This window comes from Rhinolophus sinicus, chromosome 4 (assembly GCF_057876585.1).
Source record: "Rhinolophus sinicus isolate RSI-liver-muscle chromosome 4, RSI-T2T, whole genome shotgun sequence".
Classification (NCBI taxonomy): domain Eukaryota; kingdom Metazoa; phylum Chordata; class Mammalia; order Chiroptera; family Rhinolophidae; genus Rhinolophus; species Rhinolophus sinicus.
In genome coordinates, this window is record NC_142504.1 from 50,115,335 (window position 1) to 50,139,531 (window position 24,197).

At 40.1% G+C, this 24,197-nt stretch overlaps 1 protein-coding gene across 4 annotated transcripts in view; it reads left to right on the top strand.

Moving 5' to 3' along the window:
• Positions 1–1,160: 1,160 nt before the first annotated feature.
• PIK3CG (phosphatidylinositol-4,5-bisphosphate 3-kinase catalytic subunit gamma) overlaps positions 1,161–24,197 on the top strand; it is a 31,595-nt gene continuing 8,558 nt past the window's right edge. Inside the window, exons 1-10 of one of the 4 annotated variants that reach the window (XM_019745391.3) lie at positions 1,161–1,263; positions 3,524–5,530; positions 8,468–8,533; positions 8,646–8,871; positions 10,432–10,535; positions 13,572–13,718; positions 15,588–15,678; positions 16,473–16,603; positions 17,508–17,619; positions 18,846–19,003. In XM_019745391.3, the coding sequence (XP_019600950.2) occupies positions 3,536–5,530; positions 8,468–8,533; positions 8,646–8,871; positions 10,432–10,535; positions 13,572–13,718; positions 15,588–15,678; positions 16,473–16,603; positions 17,508–17,619; positions 18,846–19,003 (3,030 nt within the window). In that variant the 5' untranslated portion in view covers positions 1,161–1,263; positions 3,524–3,535. The other 3 variants (XM_019745393.3, XM_019745390.3, XM_019745392.3) reach the window with 3 other exon arrangements.

Below are 24,197 nucleotides of genomic sequence, written 5' to 3' on the forward strand. Positions count from 1 at the left end.
CCTCCTAAGGGAGTAGTCCTATATAAAAATATATTTTGGGGTGCTGATAAGCCTCCTTTAAGTATTTGGGATGCATCCTTTGAATTTAATGGTTTAACTGCTGATGCCAACTATTATAATACGATATGTAGAAAGCTAAGACCCAAGAGGCCTACATGAAAGGAGACAGATCAGAGAACTTTAAATTATATACCACCAAGAAAACTGTGAGGCCAATGATATCCTACCTCTTGCCCTTGGGGCTCAGCTGTTGCCCATGAGAGCCCAGGTTGGAGGACGAACTCTAGTCTAGGAAACCCTGGAATGAAGGAGAGGGGGCACTGGTTCAGGATCTGAGTGTGCCTAGGGGTTCTGGAAGGAATTGAGGTCACCTGGAAGATCCAGAGCTGCTCTCAAAATGATTTAGGATGCCTTTCTATGGTCTCCACTCCCAGGACAGCCAGGAGCCACATCCCAGTGACTGTCTATCTCCCCCGAAACCAAAAACCTCCTATTTTGTCTGTAATCATTGCCGACAGTAAACCTCCACCTCAACTCTCATTCTCTCTCTCTCTCTCTCTCTCTCTCTCTCTCTCTCTCTCTCTCCCCCCCCACCCCCACCCCCTACACACACACACACACACAGTACTTTCAGTTTGAGCCAGTGATATTTTGGACCCTGAATGCTATGAAAACATAGGGAACTATCTCACCAAACTAAGGAAGTAAGCTCCCAGGCCTTGTCTTTACAAATGTTCAGCTTGGTAACTCAGGCCCCTAGATCACTAGGTTTCTCTTCCCCATCCCTCAGTTACAGCATATAAACAAGCGATCATTTGAATTACTGTGAGGAAAAATTAACTGAATGGGCTTTGCAGGACTAATGTGTTTAGTTTGGCTTCCTATCAGGCTGTTTCTCTAATATTGTGACTGTTAAGACTTTTCTTCTATTTAAAACTACCTAGAAAATATTTCATGTGTTTATGTCTCATGAATTTGTAGTTTTTGTTTGGATCTATGTAATTTTAATTCATTTCAGTCTCTCACAATTGTTTTTAAAAACTAGTTTAAAGAGTTTAAAACATATATGGTAAACATTGCTCACTTTCATGCCTCACTCTCTGTGCTATTAACAGGAAATGCATTTCTGACACTTTTCAAATGAGCAATCACACATATATAATCGACTTGGTTAAAACTTCCTTCCTGGTAAGTGCAACACTTCCTCTGCATCTGGATACGAAGGGGGACCCAGAAAAGCGGAAGAGTTTAGAGGCACACTGGGTAGGTTTGAATTTGTTTTGTTTTCAAAAATTAAACAAATGATCCTTCAGTATCATCATCTCCACTGCTTTATCAGGTATTTTTTGTCCTTTCTATTTTTTGCCCTTTGTTGGGTCTGACTTGGAATAGTGACACTTCCTTCTTAGCTAGCATATTTTTTATCTGGAACTGTTGTCTGTTCTTGAGATGATACTACCACTGAATGTCTCTGTTCCATCGCCTAGTCCAAACTACATGTGTGGATATCCACAAGGTTCCGGCAATAGCTTTGCAGGTGCATCAGTCTCTTTTTGTTTTTGTTTGGGAGGAAGAGGGAGGAGGGCACAGGAGCCTGTGTCAGCAGGCTTTGCATTCTTACAAGTGCATGCTTAGCCATTATTGTACTTAACGGTGTTTCTAACATCTCATAAGAGAACGCTTCATTGCCTCAACCATGACGGAAAGCAGTGAGTATTTAGTCCGCCTGTTTGCTTCTGCATCTTGTATCTTATAAGATTGTTTGAGATCACTGAGGCAAAGTTATTGCTGTGTATTCACTTGTATGTTGCCTAAATTCAGACCTGTTTTATTTCAAGATAGTGTCAATATTAATATATCTTACAGTTCTCCTCTGTTAGTTATTCTGTAATGTAGTGACAGACCAAATAGTGAATGTTTTAAACTGCAAGAGACAGTTGTATGGGACAGCTGGTTTCATGTATTTACTAAGTAGAACTTCGTAATATTTTACAAGAGGGAATATTGTGTTTAAAAGTAATTTTAAGCTAAGATTTGAACAGAAGTTTGAATCTAATGAAAATTGTCTTTCTTATCTTTTAATCAAGCTTTTCTTTTTGGTATGTAGCAAATGCTCCACTATTTCTTAAGGAAATAAATAGTTATGAGTCTCACTAACAATAATCCCTTATGAAAGTAAATGATATTTTCTGAAACATTAATTTTTGTGTCAATAGTTTATTCTTATTTATAATGTAGTGATACTAAATATTAAAATTAAAATCTTATTTATATTTCAATTTTAATATTTTTAGCACTTTAGTCATTATTTGAAGTGTTTCTTACTACAGTATGTCACATTTATACTTAAATGCTTTGTGCAGGGTAGGTACTTATTAAATATTTGTGGAAAGAGTGGATAAGTTGTTGAGAAGAAACTTGTGAATTCTCGTTATAAAGATGAAAATATTAGAGCAAAAAAGAAGTTAAATAATTGATTGGGATCCAAACAGCAGGTCACTGGAACCCAGAAATCCTTCCTCTCATCTGTCTAACGCAGAGAAAGATGGGATGAAATGGGACAACGTTAAAATTACCTGAATGCTCCTGTTAGGAGAGTGCAGCCTTGGGTGACTCCCTTAAGACACTGCCCTAATATAGCAATGACAGCCAGAATGTTTACACATTTCATAATTCAAAATATTAAATATCTGCAAACGTTCTTGGTTGCAACTTTACCAATTCTGATATTTCTGATTTTTATCAATGAAATGACTACCTTTCCTAAACCAGAAAGAAAAAAACGAAAAGAAAAAAGAATGGCAGGAAGTGCACTAGGCCACAGTTACCTGAACACGACAGTTTGAAAATAGAGTATGTGAAGTGAGGTTGGGTAAGGTGTCTAGGTTCCAAGGAGAAGTGTGAGACTAAACAAAGAGGAAATAAGTCAAAGGCTTGTGTTCAAAGTGGGTGTTTTAGCATCTTACAGTGCACCTTGCAAACTGGAACTGCATCCTTTAACTAGATTATTTTACTCGTCCATGCATTTCAGTATGCTTAAGAACAATGACCACTTTGACTTTGAGCCATTATAATATGTCAGACTTTGAACCGTTATAATATGGCAGACTTTGACCCGTTATAATATGTCAGACTTTGAGCCATTATAATATGTCAAACACTGTGCTAGATGAGTGCTTTATATATCTCCTTTATAAAAATTAAATTTTCAAACATTGCAAAAGTAGAGAGAATGATTACTAAACCCCATATACCCATCACCCTTATATACCTTTTCATTCTCACCTCCATCTTCTGAGTTAGTACTCCATTTGACAGGTGGGAAATAGGCTCAGAGGTCATTTAACTACCTCAAGTCACCAGACACTAAGCGGCAGGGTCAGGATTCATGGGCCCCAACCCAAGCCCCTGAATCCTCATGCGCACATCACCGTCATTAGTCTACGCCTTCTGCCATCTCACAGAAAAATGCAACCGAAAAGTGCCTTCCCCGTGACAGAGCCCTCTGTTTCTCCGCTCCCAGGTCACGCCGGGCATGGAGCTGGACAACGATGAGCAGCCCGTGGTTCTGAGAGAGGACAATCGCCGAAGACGCCGGAGGATGAAGCCGCGCGGCTCCGCGGCCAGCCTGTCCTCCATGGAGCTCGTCCCCATTGAGTTCGTGCTGCCCACCAGCCAGCGCACCAGCAAGACCCCGGAAACGGCGCTGCTGCACGTGGCCAGCCACGGCAACGTGGAGCAGATGAAGGCGCAGGTATGGCTGCGCGCGCTGGAGACCAGCGTGGCGGCCGACTTCTACCACCGGCTGGGCCCAGACCACTTCCTGCTGCTCTACCAGAAGAAGGGCCAGTGGTACGAGATCTACGACAAGTACCAGGTGGTGCAGACCCTGGACTGCCTGCGCTACTGGAAGGTGCTGCACAGGAGCCCGGGCCAGATCCACGTGGTGCAGCGGCACTCGCCCTCCGAGGACACGCTGGCCTTCCAGCGGCAGCTCACCGCCCTCATCGGCTACGACGTCACTGACGTCAGCAACGTGCACGACGACGAGCTCGAGTTCACACGCCGCCGCCTGGTCACCCCGCGCATGGCTGAGGTGGCGGGTCGCGACCCCAGGCTCTATGCCATGCACCCCTGGGTGACGTCCAAGCCCCTCCCGGAGTACTTGTTGAAGAAGATTACCAACAACTGCATCTTCATCATCATTCACCGCAGCACCACCAGCCAGACCATCAAGGTCTTGGCTGATGACACCCCAGGCACCATCCTCCAGAGCTTCTTCACCAAGATGGCCAAGAAGAAGTCTCTGATGGATATCCCCGAAAGCCAAAACGAACAGGACTTTGTGCTGCGCGTCTGTGGCCGGGATGAGTATCTGGTGGGCGAAACGCCCATCAAAAACTTCCAGTGGGTGAGGCATTGCCTCAAGAATGGGGAAGAGATTCACCTGGTGCTTGACACACCTCCGGACCCAGCCCAGGACGAGGTAAGGAAAGAAGAGTGGCCACTGGTGGATGACTGTACAGGAGTCACCGGCTACCATGAGCAGCTGACCATCCACGGGAAGGACCATGAGAGCGTGTTCACCGTGTCCTTGTGGGACTGTGACCGGAAGTTCAGGGTCAAAATCAGAGGCATTGATATCCCTGTCCTGCCCCGGAACGCTGACCTCACGGTTTTTGTGGAGGCAAACATCCAGCACGGGCAGCAAGTCCTTTGCCAAAGGAGAACCAGCCCCAAGCCCTTCACAGAGGAGGTGCTCTGGAATGTGTGGCTTGAGTTCAGCATCAAAATCAGAGACTTACCGAAAGGGGCGCTACTGAACCTCCAGATCTACTGTGGCAAAACTCCAGCGCTGTCTGGCAAGGCCTCCGCAGAGACTCCCAGTTCTGAGTCCAAAGGCAAAGCTCAGCTTCTCTACTACGTGAACCTGCTGCTGATAGACCACCGGTTCCTCCTGCGTCACGGGGAATATGTGCTCCACATGTGGCAGATATCCGGAAAAGGAGAAGACCAAGGGAGCTTCAGTGCAGACAAGCTCACGTCTGCAACCAACCCCGACAAGGAGAACTCAATGTCCATCTCCATTCTTCTGGACAATTACTGTCACCCAATAGCCTTGCCTAAGCATCGGCCCACCCCTGACCCGGAAGGGGACCGGGTTCGAGCCGAAATGCCCAACCAGCTTCGGAAGCAACTGGAGGCAATCATAGCCACTGATCCACTTAATCCTCTCACAGCAGAAGACAAAGAATTGCTCTGGCATTTCAGATATGAAAGCCTTAAGCATCCAAAAGCATATCCTAAGCTATTTAGCTCAGTGAAATGGGGAAAGCAAGAAATTGTGGCCAAGACATACCAACTGTTAGCCAAAAGGGAGGTCTGGGATCAAAGTGCTTTGGATGTTGGGCTAACCATGCAACTCCTGGACTGCAATTTTTCTGATGAAAATGTAAGAGCCATTGCAGTTCAGAAACTGGAGAGTTTGGAGGACGATGACGTTCTGCATTACCTGCTACAGCTGGTGCAGGTAGGGGATGCCTGTGTTATCAACAGAGCACTTTTCTGAGGAATTTATTTGCATGTGCACAGGCACCCCATTCAGTTGTCATCAAATGCCCTTTGTCCAGAACATCATGATTAGTCAAAGCAGATCTGATGAGGCCACCTCAAAAAGTAGTAAACTGTTCCATTTGCTTTTTTATGATCCTTGAGGGTTTGCTGACAAGCATTTTGAAGATGTTAGTATTTCCACTTTTTAGGAGAACTGGCCCTGTGGGAATACTTAGTTCTCATTTACTCTATTAATGATAGATTCAACTTAAGGAATGCTCCCTGTGCCAAAGCTCCAAGTGATTTACATGCTTTTCGTGCATTATCCCATTTAACTGTCCCAATAACTATGATGGAGATCAAGTTAATGTTTTGATTTTATTTAAAAGAAACTGAGGCACAGAGAGGCTAAGTAATGTACTTTGAAAGACCGGAGCTCAAACCCAGAAGGTCTGACTCCAGGCCCTGCACTTTTCGCTGCCTCCCGATACCCTGCATCAATCCAGTATCAGGATTGTGTGTCGTAGGGAGAAAAGGTCTGACCATGTTTATCACACTCCATGAAAAACAACTCAGATCTGGATGGGACCTTGAAAGCCTCTCTTTAGACAGGTTCAGTACTGTGTTTCCACTCCTGTTCTCATGCCTTTCCCTGGGGGTCAAGAGAGGCTAAGTCCTTTGCCTAAGGTTTTCTTAGGAAGTTAAAGAGGGGCCATTCTGCCAATCTCAAATTAGATGGTGCTGCTTGACAAGGAAGAGGAAGTTAAGGAATTAGAATAGAGATGCTGTTTTAAAGAGCAGACTGCTCATTAATTCAAGGAGTTCTGTTCTGGATGCTGGATATGGAGCAGTGATCAAAACAGGGCCTGTCTCTGCCCTCGTGTAACTTGTGGTACATGGAGAAGACTGACATTAAATGATACACATACAAGCAGATATTTAGTGACAAATTGTGATGAATGCTTTGGGAAGAAACTACAGAGTACTATGAGAAAATAGGAGTCCTGGGACACTTAATTTAGATTGAAGAAGCTAGGGACAGTTCTGAGTAGGTGATATTTGACCTGAGATCATTATGATTAGCGAGGTTAAGTGTTAGATACTAAGCTGTTTAATCATTGTCTGTATTGACAGGAAGGCCCCGGAGTTTTCTGATGAGCATTTTGGATGCCCTCATCTGTAACTCTGAATTTTCACCTTCCCATTAGGCAGATACTTGAATCATTACATTTGACCTTTGCCTTCATCTGTCAAATATATCCAATATTTTTCTCTGCCCCTGAGTGCAGGTATTGGCATAACACTAATGAAAACTTTAGAATAATCCAAGTATCTTCAGCTTTCTAGCTCTCCATTACAAATAAAACAAATTTGCATGAGATCTGTTCCAAGTCTCAAGACCACCATGAATTATTTTACATTATCATTTTCACAAGTAAACTTTGAAGAACTGGAAAATGAGTAGAGTTTTTGGAAGGGCTTCAATGAAAGAGGTCAGTAAGTAATATTTGCATTAAATCTGTGGTCGTAAATTTGAAAAAGAGTAGTCATTTGTAAAACTATTCGAGACATCTTCAGATGGCCAAATGACTCATTCCTGATGAAAATGGTCTCCTTGCTGAGATCTGCTTGTCTTTACAGAAGTGAAACACAAAGAAGGTCAAAAAGACTCACATTCAGGTTAGAATATTAAAACACTCCGAAGGAAGTACTGGTGGGGAAATAACCACATTCTCAGAATTGAGATCTTATTTGACCACACCCATGGAAAGCATCTTTGAAAGTATGGGGATAATTGAAATATTATCAGGACAGTGTTGATCATTTCCAAACTGGAAAGCCAGAGTAAGAATTGTAAATCATACCAAAAGCCCCCAGGCCCGAAAACATAAAGTAGCATGGGAATTTCTCCTGTTCCTTCTGAAAAACTAATAGACTATGTCTATTTATAAAGAAAATACTCTGAGATATTTAAGCCTCTCTTTGTACTTATATAGGACATCTGCCCTATAATCTTTAAATATGTATCTATAATAATCAAACAATAGTTGTTAGTCTGGCTGCCTTTAAAATTATGGACTATTGCAGACACAGAAAAGTACAGAGAATGATATACCAAATATCACGCACCCACCAGGATTTAATTATTTTTCACATTTTATTGATTCTTTTTCTACGCCATAGAGCTGTCATCTAAGTCGATATCTCTATATTAACCAAGTGATATGAAAACTAAGCACTACAAAACCTGAGGAAGCATATGAAATGAGAGATTTTCAGACAAAAAGCTCTGTATAGACTGCTGTGTGACACGGAGTAGTAATTGCTCTGTATCGACTGACTGATCCAGGCCTGCTGTTTACTTGCAGTAAAGAACCCGCGAGGCAGCCCAGTGACTTGCCAGTGAGATGCCAGACATCTTAAGAGAAGAGAAGCAATAGGATTTTTAGGATCTTCACATCTAACAAATATTATTCTCCTTGCATGTGCTCTGTCTGCTCTGTTGGTGTTCTTGCCAACAGCCTCCCTTACTGTCCACTTCTATAAATGTGTTACAGCCGCCTCCATCTTTCCCTTCTATCCTTCCAGTAAATCAAGTGAGCCTTTAATGGGAGCAAAAGCCCTCCTTCCCGTCTTTGCCTTTGAAGTTATTAAAAGCACATGACTGTGAGTCAAGCGTCTGGCTTCTACTCTCGGTCCTTAAGCAAGTGGTTCACTTCTACTCTCGGTCCTTAAGCAAGTGGTCCAAAGTGTCCTTGAAAAGAAAGGATTGAACTTAAGTGACTGGGAAGATTCTTAATACCCTCTCCATAAAAACACACTGAGACAGAGCACCAGTTTTTCTCCATTTGCTTTTCCCTGATTAACCAACACAGACTGCAGTCCTACAAATGCTGATGTGTTCTTCCTTTAGGCTGTGAAATTTGAACCTTACCATGACAGTGCCCTGGCCAGATTTCTGCTGAAGCGCGGTTTAAGAGTAAGTATTTCCGGTTTGATAATAGCATGACATTTTAAAAGTTATTGAGAATTAGCTGATAGATCTAGAGCCTTAGTCATAATAATTTCAACCTTGTCGTTCTCACCCTCAGAACAAAAGAATCGGTCACTTCTTGTTTTGGTTTTTGAGAAGTGAGATAGCCCAGTCCAGGCACTACCAGCAGAGGTTCGCTGTGATCCTGGAAGCCTACCTGAGGGGCTGTGGCACGGCCATGCTTCACGACTTTACCCAACAAGTCCGAGTAATTGAGATGTTACAAAAAGTCACCATTGATATTAAATCACTCTCTGCTGAAAAGTATGACGTCAGTTCCCAAGGTATTGTAGCTTTATTTCCTTGGTTCTCCTTCCAAATGATTTCATCTTCAAATGCCATTGTCCCTGCGATTCTCTTTCCTTCTGGAATGTAATTTGTACCCTCCTAAAGGAAGCGAAGAGTAAATTATTTAATTGTCTGCCTTCATGGAGCAAGCAAATTAAAGCCCTTTCTTCACGAATTAATATATTTTTTTTAATTATATATGTTTAATGATGAGCTTATGATAGATATTAAACTCTGAAAAATTTATAAAGCATTATGCAGACATAAGATGTATTTTTTAGAAACAATTGTGTACACACAAAAAGATTAGTTTTCAAATATATACATTTTCTCCCTATTTTTCAATATATACATATACTTTTCAAATTTCAGTCTTTTAAATTAATGAATTTTAAAGCTATTTAAAATCTTTGAGATATATTTATCTCCATATATATTATGTATGAATATATATACAGATATATCTCAGAGTGCTTCATATAAAAAATATATATCCCCTCCTCTTAAAGTCATTTCCAATATTATCTTTTTATCCCTAAGAAATCCTGTCCCTGCCCTAGGAAAATTAGTCACTCTTTCTCTGTATTTCCATAGGTTTTGGTTGATGCTGCATTAAATTATAGTCATCTTTCCGGTCTGGTAAACTATATGAGTCTTGAATCTAGGGATTATCTCTTATTCATGTTTGTATACCTAAACCCAGCACTGTAGCTCGTAAGACACACTCACTAAGATACACAGCCAGTATTTTAAACTTCTGAATATTTCAAATTTCTACTTTTTCCCTTTGATTCTTTTCCAATACACCAATAATGCTCTTTCCAAAAAAATAATGGTAATAATAATCTTACTCATTTTTATTCTTATTCTACATAAGAAAGGGGAACATTTGTACTGGCCTCTAGTCTATCTGTTATCCAGGGAATAATTTTTTTTAATTAAATTTATTGAGGTGACAATGGTTAGTAAAATGACATAGGTTTCAGGTGTACAATTCTATAATACATCATCTATATATCACAGTGTGTACTCACCACCCAGAGTCAGTTCCAGGGGGTAATTTTTAATTTATGTATTTGCCTTTAGAATTTTGAGGCTGTCATATCCTCTCCACAGAGCCTAACTTCCTCTTTTGAAAATAATTTACAGAACCCTAATCAAAATCCATTTAATATGGTCTGTTCCCCAAATCACATGGCAGTTTGAAGTTTCACATGTTGGTGGAAAGAAATTCAGTTCCTTAGCATTATCGATTCCTTAGCATTACCCTTAAAACATCCTTCTCTACCTGATTGTCTTGGTATCGCGTATCTATTCCCCATTTCTATCTCCTGTTATAGTACGCATGTATAAGGTTGTTTTGCTGACAATAGGCCTCGCTTATCTTGCCACCTCAGATGGTTAGGTCCTCAAAGACCGAAGCATACCTTTCTCCTACTCCACATCAGCCCAAATGTATAGAATTTTGTGAACAGAGGTGGCCTCAGGAAATGTTCTAGGTAATATTGGTAACTTCTTGAACTCACATAATTCTTATGTGCTTTTGACAATTACAGTTGTTTTACAACTTAAGCAAAAACTTGAAAACCTACAGAATTCGAACCTCCCCGAGAGCTTTAGAGTTCCATATGACCCTGGACTGAAAGCAGGAACGCTAGTGGTAGGTATCACGTTGCTGTCTCCCCATGGTCTTTATGTCTTCAAGATACCTGTCAAACCCTTCTCTAAACACCCGCTGCTAGAAATTTCAACACCAGGCAGTCTCCCACCCATTTTATTCTAAATCAGGTTTATGTGGAACATGTCCATATAATAAAATTTGTCCATTTTAAGTGTACAGTTCAATGAGTTTTGACAAATGTATACAATATAACTATCACTACAATCAAGATATAGAACATTTCCATAGAAATGTTATAGAAAAAGTTCTTCCATAGCCCTTTATAGTTAGTACTTTCCTCCTTCTGTGCCCCATTACAGACAACAGATCTGCTTTCTATCATGTAATTTTGCCTTTTTTAGAATTTCATGAAGTGGAGTCAAACAGTATATAGTTTCTGTATCTGGATTCACTTACTTAGCATAATGCTTTTAAGGTCCATCCATATTGCTGTATGTATCAATCTATTCCTTTTGATGACTGAGTATGGCTATGCCACAGTTTGTTTTTCATTCGCCTTTCTGAGTAAATTGTTTTCCCAAAGTGACTGTACCTTTTTACATTCCCACCAGCCGTGTATGCAAGTTCCAGTTTTTCCACATCCTAGCCAACACTTGTTATCATCAGTCTCTAATGTTAGCCATTGAAATGGCTATGAAGTGGTATTTCATTGTTGTTTTTATTTGCATTTCTCTAATGATGTTGAACATCTTCTCATGTGCCTGTTTTCCATCTTCTCTTGAGATGTTTCTGTTCTCATCTGTTGTTTTTCAATGTGTTTCCTTCTTATTTTTATTTATGAGTAATTTATATATTCTGAATACAAATCCTTTATCTATACAAATCTTTATCTTATTTTCTCCCAGTCTGTGGCTTGCCTTTTCATTTTCTTAGTAGTGTATTTCAAAGAGCAGAAGGTTTTAATTTTGATTAAGTCCAATTTATTACTTTTTCTTTTATGGCTCATGCATTTTTTGTCCTAAGAAATATTTGTTTAAACCAGTAATTTTCAACCCAGGTGACCACCCCCTCCCACATACATACACACCCCCCAAGGGACATTTGGCAATGTCTGGAGACATTTTAAATTCTTACAACTTGGAGAATGCTACTAGCATCTAGTGAGTCAAGGCCAGGCATGCTGTTAAATATCCTACAATGCACAGGATACTTTGTTATATCCCACAACAAAAAATGATTCAGCCCAAAATGTCAACAGTGCCCAAGTTGAGAAATACTGCCTCATTCAATGTAATAAATATTTTTCCTTGAAGTTTTATAGTTTTAACGCTTATATTTAAGTCTTTGATCCATTTTGAATTAGTTTTTGTGTATGGTGTGAGGTAAAGATCAGGTTTCATTTTTTTTTTTTTTTAATCTGAATATCCATTTTTCTAGCACCACTTGTTGAAAAGACTGTCGTTGTCCTGTTTAAATATGTTGGCACTATTTCTGTCAAATATCAACTAACCATATATACCTTTGGGGGTCTACGCATGTGTTTCGATTCTCTATTCCATTCCATTGATCTAAATATCTATTCTTACATCAATACCACATGCTCTTGATTACATTCAAATAATAAACCATTTCATGTGTGCATAAGAATCTTACAGCAGTATACTTCCATTAACCTGCTCCACCACTTATACTATTTTTGTTATGCTTTTAATTTCTGCATAGTATATTATAAACCTAATATGTTGTTATTCTTTTTGCTTTAAACAGTTAAAAATACATTTAACAGATTTAATAGATTAAACTTTCTTTATATTGACCCCCCAGTTTACCATTATTGGTACTCCTCATTACTTTGTATGCCATGTTTCCATCTGGCATAATTTTCCTTCAGCATTTAATATTATTATAGTGCAGGTCTTCTGGCAAGAAATTCTGTCATATTTTGTTTGTCTGTAAAACTCTTTATTCCACCTCACTTTTTGAAGATGATTCCCCTGGATAGAAGGGGAAATACCTCCCTTCACGTTTAATTTTACAGTGGTACCTCGTTTTTCGAACATCTCAGCTGAAGAACATTTTGGTTTACGAACACTGTAAATTTTATGAATCTATAGTATCATTAGATAGTAAAATTCATGCTAAATTTGCAGTTTTAGGGGTTGATTTTCAAGGTCTGGAATGGATTAATCCATTTTGCATTGCTTTCTATGGGGAAACCGTGCCTCAGTTTTTGAACATTTCAGAACTCGAACAGGCTTCCAGAACGGATTATGTTCGAAAACTGATGTACCAATGTATATCCAATTAGCAGTAAACTGGCCCTATAGCCAAAGTACACACTATCCACTGTCCTTATGCACTTAAGAGATTGACAGGAATAATAATATATTAGTACAGCTTCAAATTGTGTTTGGTTTTTAAAAAGACCACATCACATTTTTGATCCATGGTGAATTCACTTTTGGCTAAAACTCCTAAGTTTTTTTTTTTGTTGTTTTTTTTTTAAGTGAGTGAATGCTAAGCCACATTTTCCCCAAATTTCCTTGAATTTATTTAGATGTGTGGGTTCTTTTTGGAGAGTGCAGGTGTACCTGAGTGTTAGATTTCCATTTATTGCTGTTAAATTTCATCTTATATTTGGTCTATTGCTTCTGATTTTACAATAATAGTGTTTCGATACTGTAGTAGCAGTAGAATTCTTTTTTCCAAGTTAAATCTTAGAAGGAGGCCAACTTTAATACAAAGCTATATTAAAGAGACGGGGGAGTACCAGAGTCCCATGGGAGTGGAGCATGCAGAGGATAGGATCTGCCATACCTCTTAGGCACCTTTACAGACTCTTAGGGTTCCTTGGAACACACTTTGAGAACAACTGGTTTAAATGTTCTCAATTGCTCTCACTAGTATTTTCAGGTTTTGTGAGAACATTTTCTGTATTTTTTACCCAAATCACTGAAAATCATTTTCCAACTAGGACTTCGTCCTGGTTGTTTATAGTGATACTTTGCAAGAGGATGTATGTCCCCACAATGTGTATTTATTGTGTATAGAAAACACTTGACTGTTTCCTTACAGGTTGAAAAGTGTAAAGTGATGGCCTCCAAGAAAAAGCCCCTGTGGCTTGAGTTTAAATGTGCTGACCCTACAGCTCTATCAAATGAAACAATTGGAATTATCTTTAAACATGGTGATGATCTGCGCCAAGACATGCTTATTTTACAGGTATGCTACTCTTAGGAATTGTTTTTTAATTACCTGAAAAAATACTTCTATATTAGAGCTAAAAAATGCCTTCTAATTACCCTATTCCCATTCTCCTATCTTGTATCAGCTGAACAGTGATCAAAGATTACATAAGAGAGAGTTTTCATGGGGGACATATGGTCGTGGGCCATTAGCCACACAATCTAGTGAGCATCACAGTTCTGTCCATTCCTGAGAAGATGCATGTCCAGCATTCCCAAACAGCCACATATACTTCCCTCACCTAGCCTCTTTTTAATGCATCCCATTCCTGGTATGGTAACATGGAATATAAACATATTTACCCCCTAGCATCTACTTCATTCATATTCATACACATAGCTACACACCCACAGGTGCTCTCTCCTTAGATAGATCACCTTTGATACACACCCACATATACTCAAACTCAAGTGAATGATTTGATAGGAAGGAGAGAGAAGATGAATAGATGGGTGATTGGAGATATCACGCAGTTAAGTAATAAGAGCGAACAGATTACTAGACCAGGTGAATGGTGAAGGTATCAGTGTTAATCAATTTTATATTTTCTAACATTTCTGGATGAACTTTAGCTTCATAAATCCATAAGTAATATTCTCTATATTCTAGTTGTTCAACATTGTGGAGGTAACATAATTTCTAATATTTAATATGCCTTGTTTAAAATAGGCAAACCACAATGATTTAAATGTAGAGTACTTAAAAACTGGTTATGTTTTCAATTCCCTCTATGTTTCTGTTTTTACTTATTTTTAACACGGAAACAATAATACCCTTTGCTGTCTTTTCAAGAATGGTATGTGTATTGTCCTGGAAATAGTATTTTATAAAAAGAGAAAAATAAGTCCTTCAAACCTTTGAAAGTTTATTAAATTTCCAATAAATCTACAGATTCTTTTGAATTTTTCGAAGATGGGCACTTCAAAAACACAAAACATCACGCTTTTCCTCTCATTTTGAGGGAAAGTTTGCACTTGACCTTTATGTACTTTGTTTTGTTAGTAAGGCACTTTGCTTGGCAGATATGGACAAGTTATTGAAGCTCTCTAGGCCTTAGTCTCTTCATCTGCAGAATGGAAATAATCATCATATCCACACTATAGGGTTAATGCAAAGGATCGACATAAGACAGCATTCAGGCGTGGTAGAAGAGAGTAAATGGGGTCAAATATATGGTGCTGGAAGAACTGACTCTGGGTGGTAAACACACAATGTGATACACTGGGGGTGCCAAAAAAATGTATACACACAACTTGTATTCATCTTTTGTTATCGGTATATATTATTATAATTTTAATAGTATTTTCCCTTCTTAAAATGTATGTACGTTTTTTGAGCATCTTCCGTATAGATGTTCTACACTTGAAACCTATGTAATTTTACTAATCATCGTCACCCCAATAAATTTTAATTAAAAAATTTTTTAAATAAATAAATCAGCATTCAGTAAATGTTAGCTGTCATCATCGTTACTGTTGTCTTGGGTGTAGCCCAAGAGTGCCTTATGGATAAAAACGTATAGAAGTGTTAGAGTGGAACTTGTTTTTTATTGTCGTACAATATACATAACTAGAGTGGAACATTTGAATAAATGAAACACGGCCAAAGCCCTCAAAAGAAGTCCATTTATTTTTTTCCCCCAGGTACATCTCAGGGACCAAAATTAACAGCCTCCCAAGGAAGGGAATCTTTAGCGTACCAGGGTGATAAATAAAAGTATAATTGTTAATTATGTATTTTATGTTTCCTTCTTTATTTTGTCTTGCCAGCTAAGACAATTGTTTTTTTAAAGGAGAAGAAATATATACATTTATAATGGAAATATTTTTGTGTTTTGATGCCCAGATCCTACGAATCATGGAGTCTATTTGGGAGACTGAATCTTTGGATCTGTGCCTCTTGCCATATGGTTGCATTTCAACTGGTGACAAAATAGGTATGTGGTTACCTCAGGAGATGGATGTACCACTCAGCTAGTTTTAAAGGATCATAATTCCTTCAGTGTAGGCATTTAGTAACTAAAACCTTAAATTCATAATCCATATAAAAAGGAAGAACGTGTTCCAAGACTGGTGAATGTGACTCTCAATTTAATATGGATATGTTGAAGATACATGAATGCATGATTCAAATCCTTGAGACTATACATGGAAATGATGTTAGTAAGAACTTGTTCCCTCCTCTTTACTTTTCCACCTCTAAATTTGAACTCTTTTCATTGCACATTAAACTTTTCCCTCGCAAATAACATTTAAAAATAGAAAGATCTGTCACTTATTTTAATATCCCAGAATTCATATTATCATAGCTATTGCATATTCTACTCTTAGGTGCTTTTACAAACATTTAACATTTTAATTTCAGTCAAACATATTTTTATTCAAGTTTCCGATTTGAGAAGAGTACAAAGCCATTTACATTTGACCCTGTAATTTAAAAAAGGAAAAGGCACAGGTTGCCAAGTAAGGAAGGATATACTCAGTATGTAAAAAAGCTCTTCGTTATTACCTTTCGAAACCAACCTTTTCCTCTTTTCATCAGGGATATTGAAAGCGTGTCCCACACAATTTCCATATCCTCCTCCTTTTGTTTCTTTTGCTCCTAAGAAAACCAACAGCATGAACCTGGAAAATAGCTTTCTGCCCTCCCCTCAGCAAAGACATAGCCATCCTTCCCCTGGGTCAGGCCCTAGGCCCCAGTCTGCATCAAACTGTGTGCCTCCCCCTGTAGGAATGATCGAGATCGTGAAAGATGCCACAACTATTGCCAAAATTCAGCAAAGCACAGTGGGCAACACAGGCGCATTTAAAGACGAAGTCCTGAATCACTGGCTCAGAGAAAAATGCCCTATTGAAGAAAAGGTGAGCTCCTGCGTGCGGCTTTTGGTGAAACCCCTTTACTCATGCAGCCCACCGTGGGGGCTTTCACATATCTGTGTAAAACAGAGGCAGGCGCTCGGTTCAGAACTCCATGAGAATTTGCTTCTCCTTTGATTATCAGGCATGCTTTGCATAAAATTCAGTTCTGTGGAATAATTTGTTAGCACTTTCTATAATGGTCTATTTTTGTTGTTCAGCCAAAAAACAATTAGTTACGATATATAAATTGTTTCCTACCTGGGAAATACCACATACCCCATAAACTAATTTCTAACTTAACCACTGCACTCTGATCTGAATGGTAAATTATGGATGCTGAAACTGTCGGTTTCACCATTCCTCGGAAGTACATATGCTGAATCCTTCACAAGCTGTGTGGTAGGCTGTCTAGCTGTCATTTAAAGTTCTGCAGCACAGGATTAGCACTTCTTGTTTGCATGATTAGCAGCCTTTGGGGGAGGAAATGTAATTAGTAGCAATTATTAATCTGTTATATATGTGGATTCGTGACCCCATGTGTCCTTTAAGTGGTCACAAGCAAAACAAATGTTCACCAATCACGGAGAAATTATCATGGCTTCTGGATAACTGTTGGCAAGTGATGCATGGAGAGGAAGTGAACCCTTTGACTAAATTACTATTGCCCTTTAACTGTTGTTTCCTGCTTGTGCTTTTGTGATTCCTTGAATCTTCACCTAAAACCTACAGTAAGTAGAGCAATAAGAAGTTGACACTTCATAGATAGAACGTTAATGAAATCAGGCACAACTCACTTGCTCTCTGAAAATGGTTCCCAGAATACTGTCTTTTTGAAAGTCATTTGTAATAGATTCATGCTGCAATTTGTAGTTAGAACACAACTAATACTCAGATGCATTTTAATTAGTTTCAGGCAGCAGTGGAGAGATTTGTGTATTCCTGTGCCGGCTACTGTGTGGCAACCTTTGTTCTTGGAATAGGCGACCGGCACAATGACAACATTATGATCACAGAGACAGGTGAGATTATCTATTGTCATTTCTTTTTTATTGTGGTAAATATGCATAACATAAAATTTACCATTTTAACGAATTATAAGTGTATAGTTTAGTGGCACTAAGTATGTTCACATTGCTTTGCAACCATCACCACCATCCATCTCCAGAACTTTGTCATGCTCCCCAACTGATACCCTGTACCCATTGAACACTAACTCCCCATTCCTCCTCCCAGCATAGAGTAATTTTTAAATGGAGTCCAAGGTTGCAGTACATATCTAGAGGTCATTATTATTGTGTGTGTGTGTCTGTGTAGGGACACAGAAGTTGTGATCACCCAAGATCACCCAGGAGTGAATAATGGTAGAAGATGCAGGAAATGAGACTTAAAAAGGAAAAGTCAGAGTAGCTGGAAAGCTACCATAGGGTCATACCTTAGAAGGTAGTGAAGGTGGGCGTGATCACCTGTATCAGATGTTGCAGAGAAGTAACCAAAAGAACTCGTAGATATCCTTAAATCTGAAATGCTGTCCCTTCCTTACCTACCTCACCTCACTGGTCACAGTGATCAGTATTGGCTATCATGCCATGAATTTTTCCCCAAAAAATTGGACCAATGTAAGAGTAGAGTTTGGAAAAAGTACCATATTGGAAAAAATCACTTACTCTCCATGAGAATCAAAAGAGACAATGCACTTAAAGATCATACATGTGATAAAGGGCTATACAAATGAGAAGAGATTATGGTAATTGTGGTGGTAATGGTGACAGTGGTAGAAATCGACCCAAAGGAGATTCAAAATGATTGATTTTTATCATGCTACTCAAAAGTAAAAGGTGAATGACCCTCCCCCAAACAGAGTGAAACATCAGTCAATCCTGAGTTACACAAAGGGCATAAGACTCTTGGGCATAATGATGACATATTAGCCAGAGAGTTTTGATTTATATTTCTTTGAATAATTCTGAGATGAGAATTTTTGTAATGGCATTTGGCTGTCATTTAAAGAACACCGGAAGGATAAAAATACATACTTGGTTCAAAGAGTGCTTTGTGGCTACTACTACACACACCTGCTAAGACGAAAAATAACACAAGCTGATAAAACAGTGTAAAAATAGCTCTCTCGCCCAAGATAGCTCATTTTCAGGCAACTTAAAAAAATGTTTCAAGAAATAAACAAACAAGAGTATTGTTACGCGCACTTACGTCAGTGTAATGATGTCAGACATTTTCTTCTTTTAAGGAAATCTATTTCATATTGACTTTGGGCACATTCTTGGGAATTACAAAAGTTTCCTGGGCATTAATAAAGAGAGAGTGCCATTTGTGCTAACCCCAGACTTCCTGTTTGTGATGGGAACTTCTGGAAAGAAGATGAGCCTGCACTTCCAGAAATTTCAGGTAATTGGCCTCCCTCTTGATCACCTTTTGTGAACAGTAGCCAGATGGTACCTGCAGCTCACAGCTGCCCCCACCTCTCCTCCACTTTGAGGTTCTTCTCACCTCTGCCCACCCCCGTCTGGCGTGACCACCCCACCTCCTCCCCATCTCCTCCATTCCTTCCCCAAGTGCAAAATGAGGCTTCTCAGAAATCCTTCCACTAAAAACCAAACAGCAAGTAAATGTCTGCCACAATCGGTGGGCCTGGCAAATCTAGAACATCAGGATGACAGTGGCACAGAACAGGGAGCTTTAAGAAAGAGTGCCTGGCAAGCAGGTGTAGCCTCTGAGTATTTATCTATCTAAGACGTTGCCTAGAAGATCTAAAGTTTACATCTGTTTTCAGGACTCTTAAATAATTGTGAACTTCTCTTGATTTTTGGTACAGGTGTGTAGTTATTCAATTACTAACATAGGAATTCTTGTTAGAGCACTGTGTGCTTGTTTCATTTTTGCAAAAGATAGTCCCTTCTCTCATTTGAACTCTTGTCAGCTTGACTACAGGTCCTTCAAAGAGCTGCGCCTTGTACTGCTGACCTGTGACGCTCCTCCATGCGTCTGCCCAGCTCCCTGGGAGCCTTCACATTCTATCTTCCTTTTCATTCCTTCCTGGTCTACATCCACTGTGGGCTATCAAGTATTTCAAATACCCAATGAGTAAAATGTTTACACTTGCAAATTTAATAACTGTGAATGAACGTAACTCTGAGAAGTTGTCATTACTACTGTGATATACAGTTTTATAGCTAGACAAACACAAAACACATCAATAGAGGCAACAAGTGATTACTTTGTAAGTCCATTTGCCTTAGGTTCCCTTTAACTAGCCCCCTCCTTTAGTGCCTTTTAAACAGGGCTTGATTTGCAGTCAGCATTTCAGGAACAAGTCTTTTACCTGAATCTCTTTGTGAGTCCGTGTTACCCTGAGGAGGTGATACGGTTTCTGAAGTTCAGTGGAACAGGAACTAGACTGTATTGTTTTGAAACCTTGTTTATTCTCCTGGCTGATTTTCGCTTTGGTGATTACAGGACAACCTCCCACAGTTCCAGGAATGTTGTCAGAGAAACTGAGATCTCTGTGGCCAGATGGTCTTAGCATTTTTAGTGTGTATTTTTCTGTGTAAACTCAACTGGGTTTCAGACTATTTCCAGGGATTTGACACATTTCAGTCCTGTTTTCCTTTAAAGTTAAAAATCATATGTTTTGACAACTTCCTGGAAGAGAACAATTGTTACACACACACACACACACACACACACACACACACACACACACACACAGCACCTGGAAGAATTTCACCATTTAAAGGAGGGAAAACGATCAGTTCTCCTCTCCTGGAGGTGGGGCTTATCTGACTAGCTGTGAACAAACAGCAATAGTGTCATTTAAGGAATCTGAGACACAAGGCATTTGGCCTCACTAATAGGCTCTCCTGGTGTCTGTGTGTATGTTCCCCTCCTTTGTGCTGGTGGTTTTCCCCAGAATGATGGCCCATCTGTCCTGCTGCTGACATCATTCCCAAAGACCCAGAGTGCCGTGTCACCCTAAAATCTCAGGAATACTTTGCCTTTCTTTGCCTAGTGTTCTTTGTTGTTGTTTTAAATTTCAGAACATTCTTTAGTGAAAAGATTTGGGGTGTGGGGAGGCCAAGCAGAGGTTGCCTCCCCTCCGGCAGCTTCCACCCAAAGCAAGAAATTTTTGCAGGGAGACTTTGCACAAGCTGTCCTCTCAGTCTGGGAGTATTTCTCCTTCCTTTGTGACCAAAGCTGGTTTCTTAAGCCATTAAAACCTCTTTCACTAAAGTGACATCTGGGCAGTGTGCACCACTAAAAACACACCTTTATAAATTTTATTGTACTCATATGGAGAGACCTACATTTTGGAGTATTGCATACTATTTAAGTGCCTGTGCATATATGCACTTTGAGCGTTAAACAGATCCAGCATGGCATTGTGGTTGGAAGGAAGGATGGGCTCTGGAGCAGACAAACTTGAGTTTGAATCCTGGCCCTGCTACTTAATTGCTGTGTATGTGATACAAATTATTTATCCTTTCAGAACCTCAGTCTCCTCATCTGTAAAGTGGGAATACTAAGATCTACTTCATGTGTTTTTTTAGGGATCATTTAAATTAAATATGTAGAATGCTTAGCCCAGTGCCCAGACCACAGCAGAAACTCAATAGACTGTAGAGCCCTTTGTTATATGCATCACGACTCACTTGGAAAACTTTTAAGTTGAGAAGTCCATTCTGAAATGACATCTCCAGCACAAGTGTAACATGGAAAACATGGAAAAGTGACATTGTCCTGGTGAAAGAGCAAGTGGGGTCCGAGATATGCCTGCCCCCTTGTCTGCTTATCCTCTCTGCACTGTCCCCACCCTCACTCACAACAGGAAAAAAGCCAAACACTTACACATACATATGTACAGTTATACATATGCGGAATTTCTAAATTTTCCAGCTTGACAAAGATGAGCAGCAAGTTTTTTTCTTCATTTAACTCAGACCCTATAACAATACTTTTTTACATCCTACTAAGTCTTCAAGAGGATTTTTCTGTTTCTTAGTTCTGTGTTCCCTTTTCGAGATGAACTTCTTCAAGCTCAGGGAACACATCTCTAAACTCTCTAAACAGCACCTCCGGATCTTGTATAATAAAGCTGCCATTTTTAGGTAAGCAGGGAAATGTTGTATATATTTACATTTTGAATTAAAGGTGTCCTCGTTTCCCGTGAATCGCTAGTTTTGAATTGATATGATTAATTAATGCATGCAGCATATTTGAATACCTGTTAGGAAGGGTGGAAAATGCTGACCCAGTTTTTGTTCAGGATGAGAGGAGCATTCTCCAGAAAAGACTTAAAAATCAGGGAGTGGCCAGAGGATGGAAGTTAGGGGAACTGAAGCAGTCCTTTATTTTACCTCTTTCTTTCCAGGGTAGCTAGTTTAGCCCAGGGTCATATTCATAAATTATTTCTAGAATAGGGAGAGTTGAGGAGCAAAATATAATCAGACAGAGACACAAAACCAAGGCCTGCCATTTGTACCCAAGAATGTCCGTTAGCTTCTGGAGCAGCATCTGGCACACAGGCTGCCAAACAGATATATTTCAATTAGGACAATTTTGATAAACCAATTTTCCTTAGAAAAATCTCCCCCTTCCTGAAGAGATAAAAAAAAGAAAAACAGTGTTTTGCCCACTGGTGATTTATTTTAGAACCACTTTGTTTTAAATTTCACTGAACAGTTATAGAACACATATTACATACAAATACACTTATATCACTAGCAAATTAAATTTGACTTCCTATTTATTTTTATATAAGAATGTGGGGTTTACCCCTAATTTTAAAAGTAGTAAGTGCTTCTTTAAAAAAAAAAAAAAAAAAAAAAAGCCAGCAAAATATCAGGAAGCTCTAAAAAATCCATTATCCCTTCTTCCAAAAATAACAGTCAACATTTTCGTGTTTTTCATTTTTTGTTTTTTCATTCTGTGAAGTATCTGGTCTTTTAGAAGATTGTAAATTAATCAGAGCTTGGTTCAAAAGTGAATTTAATAAACAGATACAGTGTTACTCCCTTACTTGACACTGTTCAGTGGCATCTCGTCATGTCATCTGTACTAAAATCTAAGTATCCGATCTTGCCTTACAGGCCCTGTGCCGTGGAGCCTTGTTCCCCACCCCCCCACCCCAGCCCCCCATGGCACTCTCCCGACATTCTCTCACTCAGGTCACAGTGGCCATCCTCATATCTGCCCCATTCCAGCTGTGCCACCGCCCAGCCCCTCTCCCTGGAACGTCCTTCAGTGCCCGTTAGGTCCCCACTTAAATGCACCAGGACCCTGGCGTTATTCTTCGCCACAGCCCCCTGCATGCTGCCTTCACAGCATCTGTCACAGCGTGTAACTATTTGTACTAGTCTGTTTGTCTCTCCCTTCCCGGAGTAAGCTCTGTGCAACAGGGCAGTGTCTGGCCTGCATCCCTCGCGTGGGGCCTGAGACAAGCACTCAGGAGGTACTGGGAGTGAAGGAATGAAAGGTGGAGGGGCAATGCCTGCATCGGTAGGAGGTACATGAGACGAACTACCCCCTTGGCTTTCTTCCTTCTCCATAATACACTGTGTTCTATGAGTTTACGAAGTAGTAATAGCACAGATTGACAAACTACAATCCCATGGACGTCAATAAGCCTTCAGGGTGCAGGTTAAATATCTATATATCAGAAGAGGAAGTAAACCTAATTATGAAATCTAATATTTTATTAAATAATACAAATATGTGTCATACAAGGCATAGTCACATTTTTGTGATGAGTTCCTTACTGACAAACATTCCCTGTTTTCCCCAGTGAGAGCAGCAGTCCATGCAACGAGAATAGGCCTTGCGGTGCGTACCTGCACATTCAGTATAGGATAGTTTTCAGGGCGCATGGACCCTTTGGCCTTGTATAGACAAGCATTTGGAAGGTGTTCTTTGCACACAGTAGACACTGAGCAAGTGTGTGTCAGGTAAAGCCGAGAAGTCAGGGCAGCCACAGAGCACCTTCCCACGCCTGTCTGGACAGAGCAGACAGACTGGTGAGCAGCCTTACAAGGCACTTGCCCCTAGATGTCACTCTTAAGAAGCGTCACAGGAGAGCAGTTGGAACCCTTGGCTGTGTGTTTGTTATTTTAGCCTAGGATGCCAGTTTTGTCAGGCCGGCCGGTTTCTACTCCTGGCAGTGGTATCCCAGGCCCCTCGACCTGCAGGCTCAGCGCTGGACCCAGCCTCTATGCTGACTTGGGTTTTTCAGAACCTTTATTCCAAATCCGTCTCTGCTGTCACTTAGCTGTCATCTCAGATCCCAGGTGGTTTTAACTCCTTCTGCCTTAGGTCCTCCACCAGCGCCCTGCTTGTTCACCTGCTTGTAGTACTGGGGCCCTCCTCCCACCTGCCGTCTTTCTGGCTGGAGACTCACCTACTCTCCCTCAGCCCAGCCGCAGGGACCAGCGGTCAGAGACCGTCTGACACTCTCTGTTATTCCGCATTCCTGCTGTCTGACTCCCCTGCCTTGTGTGCTAACCCCTGCCTTGTCTCCACCTATAACTAACTGCCTGTGACCTGCCAGGCAGGACTTTCACAGCCTCCTGCTCCATCCTGTGGTGTCACC